At 34.4% G+C, this 14,508-nt stretch overlaps 1 protein-coding gene across 4 annotated transcripts in view; it reads right to left on the bottom strand.

The window, feature by feature from the left end:
• SCLT1 (sodium channel and clathrin linker 1) overlaps positions 1–14,508 on the bottom strand; it is a 219,091-nt gene that overhangs the window by 95,497 nt on the left and 109,086 nt on the right. For all 4 annotated transcript variants that reach the window (XR_006216773.1, XM_007091805.3, XM_042983902.1 and 1 more), the window contains 2 exons: positions 11,011–11,102; positions 1,299–1,476 (listed from right to left, as the gene is read on the bottom strand). Coding sequence is in view for 3 of the 4 variants with exons in the window: in XM_007091805.3 (XP_007091867.1) it covers positions 1,299–1,476; positions 11,011–11,102 (270 nt within the window). In the remaining variant the exon portion in view is untranslated. The remainder of the gene's footprint in view (positions 1–1,298; positions 1,477–11,010; positions 11,103–14,508) is intronic.

Raw genomic sequence — 14,508 nt, 5'->3', positions numbered from 1 at the left:
GTCAGGAGGGAGCTTAATATGCAGCCATAACCAGTCTCTTTAAGGGTCTGTTGACTTCGGACCTGAGTGAGCAGATTTGAGGGATAGGCAATGAGTATTGTCACTACTTCTCTGTCCATTGTTGTTTACAAAAAATGTTCATCTTTAGTGACCGGATGTTAACAATGCTCATATGACTAGGCTTCAGAGGGGAAAGATAAGTAATTCTGTCCTGCTCTTAACTGTTCTAGCTAACTTAGAGTTAAGAGCAATTCCCAAGAATATTATGTGTATGTTGTGCCTTTCAACCATCCTAAGAGACAGTATGCAAATCACAGATGGGATTATTAGCAGAAAGGCATGACAAGCATTTTGCATTCCCAGTTTAAATAAGGATATTATTTCTTTTTTATTTATTACCTTCTTAATATGTGATTTATATCGCTGGTTTTGTTTTAATAGCCTTCTTGGAAAACCTCTATCATGTTAAGAGGAAATATAAATAAAGTATTTCCTGTGTACTCCCCATATTTCCCAGTAGAGTATTATGCAAATGTTAGGTATTCAATAAATGTTGGTTAAATGAAGTAATGATTTAATGATCTCTACATAAAGGAGGCAACAACATCAAAACCAAATCCATCCACCTGGTGACTTCTATAAACTATACACCATTTATATGGAAGTGATAAAACAAAAAAATATGATATGTGATACACAGGAATCACAATTGTTAGAGGGTTAAAAAAAAAACAGTGGCGTGAAGGTTCCAGTTAATAAATCGTTACAGCTAAATTTAATTCCTGTCAATTAAGCTTCTGCTTTATTAGAGTAATTATGTAGGTGATGAAGGGGAAATCAAGATGAGTAAGATTGATCTGATTCAACCGAATAAAATATAGTATATTGTAGTAAAGTGCTATAATAGCTTTTTTAAAGTATGAGACTATAGGGGATGAAGATTATTCACATAAGGATTGGAGACATAAAGTCTGATATAAAAGTTTTGAGAGAGGGTTGACATTTTATCATCTTTTTAAAAAAATTTTATCATTTCATTTCATTTCATTTCAGCAATCTCTACACCCAACATGGGGTTCAAATTCATGCTCTTCCAACTGAGTCAGCTGGGCATCCCTATTTTATCATATTTTGTGGTTAAGTCTTACCATGAAGAATACAGTATGTCTATCAATGCAGAGCACAGCAATATTATTTTCATATGTTTATTCTGTAGTTACTGATTTCCTTATTATTAGGTCACATGGAGGAACTTTCAGTATTATATTATTTGTAAACATGTTTACTAGTTTTCTTACCTGATTTTTTTGAAGGTTAGCTTCTTCTAAGAGCTGCATGCTATTTCTGGCTCTTACAATAGCTTCATATTTTTCATTTTCTAATTCATTGCACTTTGCTTGTAATTCTCTGGTCTGTTTTTCCAAATGTGTTTTTTGTGCTCTTAACTGAGTGGCTTCTTGCATTGCTACACAGAGTCTAAAAGTCAATAATCACATTGTGAAAGTTAAATATCTTTAAAGGGAAGAAGGAAAATAGGAGATTTAGTGAGCATCTAGTATAGAACAAACACTATTCTGGTTACTTTCATATGTATTTTCTCATTTGATCTGCACAAAAGTTTTGTAAAGTAGGTTTCATTATTTCCATCTTAAAGAACAACAGACCCAGAGAGATTAAGCATGTGATTAAGTCCATATGGCTAATGAGCTGTAGTGCTGAGAATGAGCCTAGATATTGATTCTAATTATGTTACACTTTTTACAGTATCACATTACATTATATAATCACAAGACAATGTTTTAAAGCAAATCCTTAAAGAATAAGTTGTTGTTTCTATTTATATTGTCTTCTAAAAATTTTCTTTTTTTGCTTGGCTCCCTTTTCCCACTCTCTACCCAATTTAATGTTAATTTACTAATGTATACCTTTAAATATTTTTCTCCGTGTTCATAAAATTGTATACACATATATATGCATGTATACACATAGATAAGCATGCAAAGTACATATACATCGGTCCATAGGTATTTAAACATAATTTTTTTGTGTTATAAAAATTAAGATCATAGGGTGCCTGGGTGGCTCAGTCAGTTAAGCACTGATTTCGTTTTAGGTCATGACTTCACAGTTTGTGAGATCAAGCCACAAGTTGGTCTCTGTGCTGACAGCATGGAACCTGCTTGGGATTCTCTCTCCCCCTCTTTCTCTGCTCTTTCTCTCTCTCTCTCAAAATAAACATTAAAAAAAATTAAGATCATAATATACACCCTTTTCTGCACTTGCTTTTCTCATTCAATATCTTACAGAAATCACCTCAAGCAATACATCCCAAAGCTCTTTCTTTTCCTGGTATGATGGATGGAACTTCATTTTACTATTAATTTGTATTTCCCTGAATACTGGAGAGCTTAAGCACATTTTTAGTTTGTTAGCTATGTGAATTGTCCTCTTCGAACTTCCTCTTCATATCTTCTGCCAATTTTTTTTTTCTGATGGGTTATTTGCTTATTCCTTTATATGAACTCTTTTAATATTAAAATATAAATGCTCAGGTTGTTCTGTATGCTACAAATATTTTTCCAAATCTACTTTTTTGGTTGTTGCTGCCTACTGACTATTTAGGAAATTTTCACTACACTAAAAATGTTCACTTTAATATAGCTAAATTTGGCTTTATCTTTCAGCTTCCAGGATTCATTTTTTAATAAAGACTATCTCCCTCATTAATACATTGCTAATGTAATTTCATAGATTTCCTCAAAAGATTGCTATGTCTTTAATATTTTTAACCAGTAAATCTTAATGCATCTGGAGTTTACTTCTGAATGTGTTGTAAGAGAGGAGTCCAATTTAACTTTTTTTCAGATTGATGGCCAGTTGTATGAATACCATTAGTAACTGATGAAGTAAAATTATCCCTTTAACATACTAAAATATGCAAAAATAATGATTTACTTATGGATTATCATGTCTCCTTGATCTATTGGCCTATTCTATACCCAAATCATATCAATTTGATTATGACTTTATAATAGGTTCTGATACATTGTTGTTGCTGTTGTTTGGTATATCTGCTTCATTCATTTTTTTAAACTTTTTTTAAAATGTGTATTTATTTTTGAGAGAGAGAGAGAGAGAGAGAAAATGCAAGTGGGGAAGGGACAGAGAGAGAGGGAGATACAGAATCTCAAGCAGATTCCAGGCTCCGAGCCATCAGCATAAAACCTGATACGGGGCTCGAACTCATGGACCATGAGATCATGACCTGAGCCAAAGTGAAACATTTAATGGACTGAGCCACTTAGGCGCCCCTCTGCTTCATTCTGAATGAAGTGAGATAAGGTCTACTACCATTTTAGTCAGGGTTCTTAGCTGCAGTAGTAGAAGCCAACTCTAATTTACGCAGAAAAAAGGTTTATTAAAAAAGATATTGGTAAGTTCACAGACTTACTGGGACAGCTGGAAAATCAAGTTTGAAGCTTTGTAGCAAGAAATATGCCTAAAACTTCACCACAGGATTAGTTGATTCTCTCATAAAGAACTATAATCTGGGGAATTACCCAAACATGGAAGGGAGATAAGATCCAGATGGCCCCAAATAATGATCATAACTATATTTTATCAAATCACCCTTTCATCAAATTTCCTAGCTTTTGCATCACATATTTAGCTATCTTATTACTTACTATACATAAGGTTATTAATGTATCTTTTTCAATATGGTGCTATTTTTCACTATATAAAGTCTCTCTTTGTTCTGTTTGCTGCTTTTTACCATGAAACCATACCTAGTATAATAGTAAGACTCACTCCTCCTTTCTTTTTTGTTTATAGTTGATAATATGCTCCACTAAAACCTTTACTTTTTTATATTTATTTATGACAGAGAGAGAGAGGGAGAGAGACAGAATCTGAAGCAGGCTCCACACCTAGTGTGGAGCCCAATGTGGGGCTCGATTTCACAACTGTGAGATCATAACCTGAGCCTAAATCAAGAGTTGGACGCTTAACCTACTGAGCTACCCAGGCGCCGCTAAAACCTTTATTTTAAATTTAAAATAAATCATCTTTCTTTCCTTGAAATCTTTGTTCTAATTCATTTATCCTTTGTTTTAGGTATTTTCTAATATAACATATTACTGGGCCTTACTTTTTAATCAAACTTTGCAAGTCTCTGCCTTTTAATGGAATTCAGTCCTCTCATATTTTAATGTGATGATTTATATATATGACATTATTCATTCTATTTCACTTAAAAAAATTTTTTTAATGTTTATTTATTATTGAAAGACAGAGAGACACAGAGTGTGAGCAGGAGAAGGATAGAGAGAGGTAGAATCCGAAGCAGGCTCCAGGGTCTGAGCTGTCAGCACAGAGCCCGACGCAGGGCTCGAACTCACAAACTGCGAGATCATGACCTGAGCTGAAGTTGGTCACCCGACCAACTGAGCCACCCAGGCGCCCCCATTCTATTTCACTTTAGTTAAACATTGGTGGTAGAAGATGCAGCAGTCCGTACCTCTCCCAAAGAGGTATAGGGCACATGGCACTTTACTAGCATTATTAGTTGAGCCATTTGCTTTACCATGGCATCCTCAGGGTCAAGCAGAGCAAGTAACTCATGAAAGGCATATGCCAACTTCATCTCTTAAAAGCAGGCTTTGTTTAGGACTGTGTGCATTCCAATCCTCAGACAAGTCTCTCTGACGCTCACTTCCAGGCTTCACTAACACTCATGTCAGAAAAAGCCTTGCAAACAAAAGATTCACATGCATTCAACAGTCTAGCAGCCCCAGCAACCACTTGGCTCTGTAAAGTCAGACTGGTGTTAGGAGTCAAGTGGAATTACAGTAAAGCAGATTCAGATAATCAGTTTCAAAATATATAGGTTTTCACAATTTTATAACATAAAAGGTGTATTACTACTATTCTTACTCTAATAAAAGCACTTCTACATGCTCTATAGCCAAATCTTGCAAGAATCCTGTCAACTTGCTAAAATTGGGTCCAATTCCATCTTTGTAATAATGGTAACAACAAGGATGACAGCAAAAACTTGTAATAACATTCTTTGTGCTATGTACTTTATGTTAAAGAAAACACAATCCTCAATATCTTCAACAATGCTGTGAGATAGGTTATATCATTAACTTATGAGATAGGATATAAAGTTATAGTACATAAAAGATAGGAGATAGGTTATATCATTACAATTATCTTATAGATGAAGAAACAGAAGTACAGAGAGTAATCAACATGCCCAGGATTATTTATCTAGTTACTGGTGAAACTGGAGTTTGAACTTAGTCTAGGTCCAGAGCCAGTGTTCCTAGTAAATATACTATACTGCCAAATAGAAACTTCCACTTAAATGGTACAGATCCAACCCACAGATCTATGTATCTATAACTACACAGCAGGGGGCGGTCATTTCAACTAAAGTTGGGGATCAGAAGACATACCAAAACCCAGGGTATTGAGTGAAAGTTTGAATATTGAACATCATTACTTCCAGACTCCTTCTTCAACTTTGGAATACACTCACGCTTGTGCATTTCTACTCAGCCCACAGCAGAAGATTAATGAATCCTACCCTGGGAAAACTGGCTCAAGAAAGATTCTCATATATGGGGACTGCCTAAGGAAAAAGCCAGCTTACTGACTAAACATAATAAAGTCTGGCAGATCCCAACCCACCTATACACACTTAGCTTCCTATCTGCTTTCTGGGGTCTTACTCTTTATTTTTAACTGAAACATATTTGATATACAACTCTGTATTAGTTTCAAGTATACAACATAATGATTTGGTATTTTTTTACATTGCAAAATGTTCACTGTAGTAAATTTAGTTAATATATATCACCACATACAGCTGTAATTTTTTCTTATGAAAACTTTTAAGATCTATTCTCTTAGCAACTTTCAAATATACAATACAGTATTATTATCAATAATCACCATGTTGTACATTACATCCTATGATTTATTTCTTTTATAACTGGAAATTTGTATCTTTTGACCATTGTCTCCCATTCCATCCCCTCCCCCCTCCCCGGCAAACACCAGTCTGTTCTCTATCTATGGGTTTGGTGTTTAAAGATATGGAATGCTTCACAGATCTGCATGTGGGCCATCCTAATTTTCTCTGTATTCCAATTTTTAGTATATGTGCTGCTCAAATACTGTGGTGTCTTACTATTAAATATCAATGGATAGAAAGGATCACCAAGCATTTGAAGAAAGACAGATGGGCAAACAGAACAAAAGGAATGTAGAGAGAACACAGATAATGCAGATAGCAGAAGAAAACCTTATAAGATACATATTTAATACACTGAACTAAGATATAATATATATTAAATAAGAATAAGCTACTACAGAAAAAGAAACAGAATAAGAAATGGCTCTTTAAAATAAAATTTATGATAACTAAAATATTCAACAGATGGGGCACTTGAGTGGATCAGTTGGTTATGTGTCCAAATCTTGGTTTCAGCTCAGGTCATGATCTCACAGTTCCTGAGTTTGAGCCCTGCACCAGGCTCTGTGCTGACAGCATGACAGAATCTGTTTGGGATTCTCTCTCTCCCTCTCTCCCTGCCCCTCCCCTGCTTGCTCATGCACGTTCTCTCTCTCTCTCTCTCTCTCTCTCTCTCTCAAAATAAATTAATTAAAAGAAAAAAGTCAACAGATGGCTAGTTAGAAGAAAATTTAAGGAAACCTCCAAGAAAGGAGAAAATCAATGAAGGAATGGAAAATCAGGGAGAAAAGATAGAAAAATTAGGTAATCAATCCATAAGGTCCAATATGAAACTCATATTAAGTTCAAGAAAAAAGAACAGAGGAAAAAATGACTAAAACCATCAAATGAAAATTCCTTGAACTGAAGGACATGAATTTCTAGACTGAAGTGTTCCCAGTAAGATGAATGAAAAGGGATTCTCACTGAATGTGCACACTGCAATTTTAGAACACTGATTGTGGTGGTGGGGGTGGTAGATGATCCTAAAAGTGTTCAGAGGGAAAAGAAGAGTCAAAGAGAAAATATTGGAATTTTGAATGACATAGGAATTTTTTCCCTACATCCAAAGGCTAGATAATATAAGGAAAATGTCAACATTCTAAGAATAAGTGATTTAAAACCTTGGATTTCCAAGCTATGATTCATTACTCAAGGAACTATCAAATACCTTTGAAACAGGATAAAAATATTTCTAAATAAGCAACATCTTAATAAATGTATCCCATGTATCTTCAGGAAGCTGATGAATCCATCAAATGGGTATTTGGTGGTATCCATCAAAATGAGGGGGAGTTAAGAAAGAAAGCAGCATTCGTGGGGATGCAAAAGACAGGCTTCAATATAGGAATGGTAAGAAGGAAATCGCAGGACCTAGTGAATTAAAGTTTTAAAATGAGAGTTGCATCAGTCCTAGTAGTGAACAGTTTGAGGCAGAGGATGGAGGACACCAATGGATTTCTTTAAGAAAAGGATGTAATGGCAATGACCTCATGTGGTTGACCAGATTGAGAGTCATTTTAGAGCTTTGATAGAGTATTTAGGCAAGAATGAGTATAAAGTACATAGAAAACTTACTATGTGAAGAAATGAGATAATTAATAAGAATGTATTTCTCATTATAATGCTTGTGGTACTATACGATTTTGAAACAATGCATATATATTTTCCTGATAAAAATAAAATTAAAAATGAATAAAGCCAATTTGTAACTAATATATAAAAACCACCTTACAGAAATAATATAATTAAATAATTTTATTTGGTCAATATTAAAAAAATACTCATATTAGTTTGAAAACATTTCATAATAAACCAAAGAGCTATAATTGTGGGAAAGATTTAAGACTTATTCTTTGTAACACTGAAGACTGCTTTATTCTTTGTGACAGTTTATTAGACTTTATTCTACCTTGTTCTATTTCATTAAGACCATTAAAACAATTAAGATCCAAAAACCATTTTTTACTGTTCAGAATTCTCATCATTTGTTAGTCTAATAAGTAGACTAGTTCTCCTCCAAATACTTGTTCATTCTATTAAATCCTAAATCTTATACAAGGTAAAGGTTGAAAGTGAAAAGAATTGTGAGTTTTCTAGAAAGAAGTTAACTTTACTCTGAAAGAAGGGGAAGATTTGAGAAAGTAAAATAATAAGCATGGTGCTAGGTTCCCTATATATTCTTATCTCATTTAATCCTAAAGAAACTACAGCTAAGTGAGGTTGGTTAACTCCTCCAAGGTACAAAGACAGAATACACTACAACCAGAAATCAAAGCAACTTTGCCTCTAAATCTCAAAATCTTTCTCCTCCAACAATTTATATTCCTGTCGCCAAATAGCCTCACTTTGAAAATATCATCAAATTAATCTTCATAAAATATTAATTTCATCATGTAATCCTGACTCAAGAATCTGTAATACATCACATGAAATCCAAATTTGACTATCTCCAAGGCCCTCCATATTTTCTCCAACATATTCACTAATTTCCAATACATGGCCTTCTATTCTACTTAAAATCGAGACCATATTTCAACATCTTTAAAGAATTTATGTATTCTATTATGCTTAGAGTAGGGATAGAAAATAAAAAGCTGAACAATGATTGGAACGAAATTCACTTTCCACCAGTCACATAACTGAAGGTTTTGTAGTCCTATTTGCATAATCTCATTTTAAAAGAAACATCAAATTTAAAAATATGAAGAGGTAACTTAGAGCAATTCAACTCATTTAACTTCTGCCTTATTCAAGCTGAGCATATACAAACCAGCAAAATAATTCCCAGAGAGAACTGTCATTCTCTGGAGGTAATTAATTCCCAGGATCCATGAATCATCTAAAAAGGGGAATGGAGGGGATCCTTTCTTTGAAAGACAAAGGAAATGGCTTAATGCTTCTCAGATGTTTGTGGCATTTGAAAGAATCACAAAGAATAATTTTAAAAATAAATAATAATTTTAATAATGCCAAAAAGCATTTACTGAAGCAAAAATGTCTTTGATTTTGTGGAACAAAGATGACCATTAAAAAGCTTATCTTTTTTTTTTTTTTTTTAAAGTTTGTTTATTTATTTTGAGAGAGAGAGAAAGAGAGAATATCCCAAGCAGGATCCATACTGTCAGTACAGAGCCCAACATGGAGCTTGATCTCAAAAACTGTGAGATGACCTGAGGTGAAGTCAACAGTCAGACGTTTAACTGACTGAGTCACCCAGGCGCCCCCAAAACATAGCTTTTCTAACTGCAAGTTCCATTAAATAAGATACATTTACACCTAAAACATACTAGCTAAATATTGTTTAGAAACACATATCAAATATACTAATAACTTTGCTTTCTCCTACGTAAAATACAAGAGATTTTTAAAGTTTAAAATATATAATTGTTTTTATTCTAACAGTAATATGAGTTTAATAGCTCTAAAAGGAAGCCAATGTAACAATTTCCTTTTCAGAGGTGGCTAGCTGAATATTGGACTTTAAAAAAATATCCTTAGATTTTCTTATATAGGCAGTGATCTCTTCTTACAGAGCTATTTGGTTAGATCATATTATAGCTTTATATTAAAAGCAAAACAAAATAAAACAAGAGTAACAAAAAACCACAAACTCTCAACATTAAAAAGACAACTAAAAGCACTGCTGAATGAAAAAAAAAATGAAAAAAAACCCCCCAAAAACCTAGGTTCTTTATGATTCAATGCTATCAGAATCAAAAGGAATTGATACTCACTATTCAGTTAACTGTCTCAAGTCTCTAGCATTTTTCATAGCATAGAATAGCCACTAAGATAACAGAAATGAAAATCTACAATCACAAATTTTTTTCTCTAAGGTTAACACAAAGAAGTTCAGGAAAGCAGCAGTAAAATAAATCAATCAACTGCTGAAAAGTTTAGATAACTGAAAAACAAAAACCCAAGACCCTCGTACATAAAATTATAACTCCTTTCATCACAAGTTAGTAGTTAAAATCAATTAGTTCTCAACCTGCTATGAGAAAATAATATTTTTATTACTATTTTGAAGCACAGGAAACAGAAGGTTAAGTATACTCATTTTTCTTCTGAACAAACAATAAATTAGCCATGGACTAGAATGGAGATCTTGATTTTTTTTTTTTAATTTTTTTTAATGTTTATTTATTTTTGAGACAGAGAGAGACAGAGCATGAGCAGGGGAGGGGCAGAGAGAGAGGGTGGCACAGCAGCTGAAGGAGGCTCCAGGCTCTGAGCTGTCAGCACAGAGCCTGACGCGGGGCTTGAACTCACGAACTGTGAGATCATGACCTGAGCCGAAGTCGGACGCTTAACCGACTGAGCCACCCAGGCGCCCCAAGGAGATCTTGATTTTTAATGTGCTCACGTTAGCAGGCTATTTATGAGATTCCAATCAGAGTAGATTTTTCATTTATAAACTATAAAGTAAATTTATGGACTGTGGTCACTGTATCTTTAATGGATTACAAATGACAATTTTTAAGTCTCTTAAGGAAATAGATAGCAATTAAAAACAACCTACAGATACATTTAAAAAGTAGTCTAGACCTTCAACGACAACTGAAATTACTGCTCCAGAAGGTTCCAGGGCAAACATCTATAATGATTTCTTGGGTATTTTTTTTTTCTCTTGTGTGTCTACTTAGTAAGTAGGTTCTACCAATTAGTTTTTCTATATAATTTTTACCCAACTTTTTCTGCTTTAAGATGGAAAGAACATTTTCATTTGGGGATTCACTTAACTTGACAATGACTGGGGAAAGGGTAAGACAGAAATGGTCTTTGAATATACATTCAAAATATACCAATATTTTGAACATGATTTTTTAAAATAAATAATGTCCAGTGAATCAGATTTCAAACTTACAAGTATAGTTTGTTTAGCACTATAAAATATATATTCTAGAAAATATCATAAACTGAAATTCTAATGTGGAATACCTTTTGAAGGTAACAGAGAAAGCTAGATGTATTTAACAATTTACCTTGTTTCTAATTGTTTTATACTAGATTGTAACTGCTGTAAACGCCTATCTGATGCTTCCTCTCTTCCCTGGGCAGACAACATATCCTCCTCCTAGAAAATAAAGAAATTGGAATCCTGAGTATATGAAAATATAATACATCATTATATAGTATAAAGAAAAGAATTCAGTCTATAAAGGTATTATACTTCTAGAATTTATTATGTAAGTTTAAAGAAGGGATAACAGGGGCACCTGAGTGGTTCAGTTGGTTGAGACTGACTTTCAGCTCAGGTCATGATCTTGCAGTTCACGAGTTCAGCCCCATGTTGGGCTTTGTGCTGACAGCTCAAGGCCTGGAGCCTGTTTCAGATTCTGTGATTCCCTCTCTCTCTCTGCCCCTCCCCCACTCATGCTGTCTCTTAAAAATAAACATTAAAGAAGAAACATTAATAAACATTTAAATATGAGAGCCGTCCATGAAATATGTTTCACTAAAAAAATTCTGTAGCATAGTATTTATGGTATGACTCATTTTTTTAAATATTTTTTTTTTTTTTTTTTTAACGTTTATTTATTTTTGAGACAGAGACAAAGCATGAACAGGGAAGGGGCAGAGAGAGAGGGAGACACAGAATCCAAAGCAGGCTCCAGGCTCTGAGCTGTCAGCACAGAGCCCGACGCGGGGCTCGAACTCATGGACCGTGAGATCATGACCTGAGCCGAAGTCGGATGCTTAACCGACCGAGCCACCCAGGCGCCCCAACTCATTTTACATTAAACAAAATTTAAGTATATGCGTGCGCATGCGCACACACACACACACACACACACACACACACACAGAAAAAAGGTCTTTATGCTATAAATAATCTGTTACCAGTTATTACTTCCTAGGGATTTGACTGCAAGGTAATTTTGTATATCTCTTTATTGCATATTTTGTATATAAATTGTGCTTTTCTTTGTGTATTTCTATGGTATTTGCATTTTTATGAATAGCATGCACTACCCTTATAACTAGAAAAATAATAAAGTTGAATTTTTAAACAAGTAAAAAAGAAAATCAGCAATAACAGTTTAGAAACAAATCACACATATACTAAATAAAAAAGGGGGAAGAGACCTATTAATTTTATATTAGAAAAACAGTAATCAAAAGTCATTATAAGTTTCACCAATATTTCAATCTACTTCTATAGTGTAAGTCTAACAAAACACAGCACAAACTGTATGTAGATAATCAGCCTTTAGAATATGCTCTTTTAACGTGGTTATACAGCATCCTGTTATAATCACAGGATATTTCTTCTCTGACATAGCAACATTCTGAAATAAATCGGTTTGATTGGCACCACCTAAAAAAAACCCTTGTTGATACTTCCTTGTCTTCTGTTGTATTAAACATTTTTTACATACCATTTTAATTCCATTGGCTTTTAGCTATGTCTTTAAATTATTTTTTAGTAGTTGCTCTGGAGATTATAACATGCATCTTTATCTTATCCCAATTTATTCAGAATTAATGTTTAACTCATAAAAAACATTTGAACCTTGCAGGAATGTATTTATTTCCATGTATCATCCTAGTCTTTAGTGCCATTGTTATATTACATCTGTGTACTTTATAAATCCATCACATATACTGCTCAATTCTGCTTTAGTCAATTTTTTAAAAGTATTAGAGAAAAGAAAAATACGTACATATATTATCTCATATTTATAATTATTATTGCTCTTATTTTCTCCCTATATCTGAGTTGCCATCTGGTGTCATTTCCTTTTAGCATAAAGAATTAACCATCATCATGCTTTGAAGAACAGCTCTGCTAGTGACGAGTTCTCTGTTTTGTTTATCTAAAAATGCTTTTATTTTCCCTTTATTTTTAAAAGCACAGTTTCACTTGACACAGGATTCGTAGACAGCATTTTTTTTCCTCTAGCACTTCACAGACTCTTCCAATGTTCTTTGCTTCCAAGATTGTTCTTTTTATTACTATGTTTTAAAATTTATAACCAAGTTAGTTAACATAGAGTGTAATAATGATTTCAGGAATAGAATTCATTGATTCATCACTTCCATATAACAGCCAGTGCTCAACCAACACATGTCCTTAATGCCTCTCACCCATTTAGCCCATCCCCCCACCCAGCACCCCTCCAGCAACCCTGTTCATCCTCCATATTTAAGAGTCTCTTATGGTTTGTCTCCCTCTCTGTTGTTGTATTATTTTTGCTTTCCTTCCCTTATGTTCATCTGTTTTGTACCTTAAATTCCATGTATGAGTGAAGTCATGTGATATTTGTCTTTCTCTGACTGATTTCCCTTAGAATAATATACTCTAGTTCCGTCCAAGTTGATGTAAATGGCAAGATTTCATTCTTTTTGGTCACTGAGAAATATTCCATTGTCTATAGATACCATATCTTCTTTATCCATCATCAGTCGATGCATTATTTCGGTTCTTTCCATACTTTGGCTATTGTCGATAGTGCTGCTGTAAACATTGGGGTGCATGTGCCCCTTCGAATCAGTATTTTTGTATCCTTTGGATACAGATACCTAGTAGTGCAATTGCTGGGCTGTAGGGTAGTTCTATTTTTAACTTTTTGAGGAACCTGCATACTGTTTCCCAGAGGGGTTGCACCAGTTTGCATTCCCACCAGCAGTGCAAAAGGGTTCCTCTTTCTCCACATCGTCGCCAACATCTGTTGTGGCCTGAAGTGTTAATTTTAGCCATTCTGACAGGTGTGAGGTGGTATCTCATTGTGGTTTTGATTTGTGTTTTCCTGCTAATGAGTGATGCTGAGCATCTTTTCATGTGTCTGTTAGCCATCTGGATGTCTTTTTTGGGAAAGTGCCTGTTCGTGTCTTTTGTCCATTTCTTCACTGGATTATTTGTTTTCTGGGTGTTGAGTTTGAGAAGTTCTTTATAGATTTTGGATACTAACCCTTTATCTGATATGCCCTTTGCAAATATCCTCTCCCATTCTGTTGGCTGCCTTTTAGTTTTGCTGATTGTTCCCTTCACTGTGCAGAAGCTTTTTACCTTGATGAGGTCCCAATAGTTCATTTTGCTTTTGTTTCCCTTGCCTCCAGAGACCTGTCAAGTAAAAAGTTGCTGTGGCCAAGGTCAAAGAGGTTGTTACCTGTTTTCTCCTCAAGGATTTTGATGGCTTCCTATCTCACGTTTAGGTCTTTTGTCCGTTTTGAATTTATTTTTGTGTGTGGTGTAAGAAAGTGGTCTCGGTTCATTCTTCTGCATGTGGCTGTCCAGTTTTCCCAACAGCACTTGCTGAAGAGACTGTCTTTTTTCCATTGGATATTCCTTCCTGCTTTGTCAAAGATTAGTCGGCCATATGTTTGTGGATCCATCTCTGGGTTCTGGGTTCTGTTCCATTGATCTGTGTGTCTGTTTTTGTGCCAGTACCATAGTCTTGATGATTACAGCTTTGTGAAATAGCTTGAAGTCTGGAAATGTGATGCCTCCAGCTTTGGTTTCCTTTTTCAGGATTGCT

Source organism: Panthera tigris, chromosome B1 (genome assembly GCF_018350195.1).
Source record: "Panthera tigris isolate Pti1 chromosome B1, P.tigris_Pti1_mat1.1, whole genome shotgun sequence".
In the NCBI taxonomy this organism is placed as follows: domain Eukaryota; kingdom Metazoa; phylum Chordata; class Mammalia; order Carnivora; family Felidae; genus Panthera; species Panthera tigris.
Note: the sequence above shows the minus strand (reverse complement) of the source record. Positions and strands in the feature narration are given on the sequence as shown.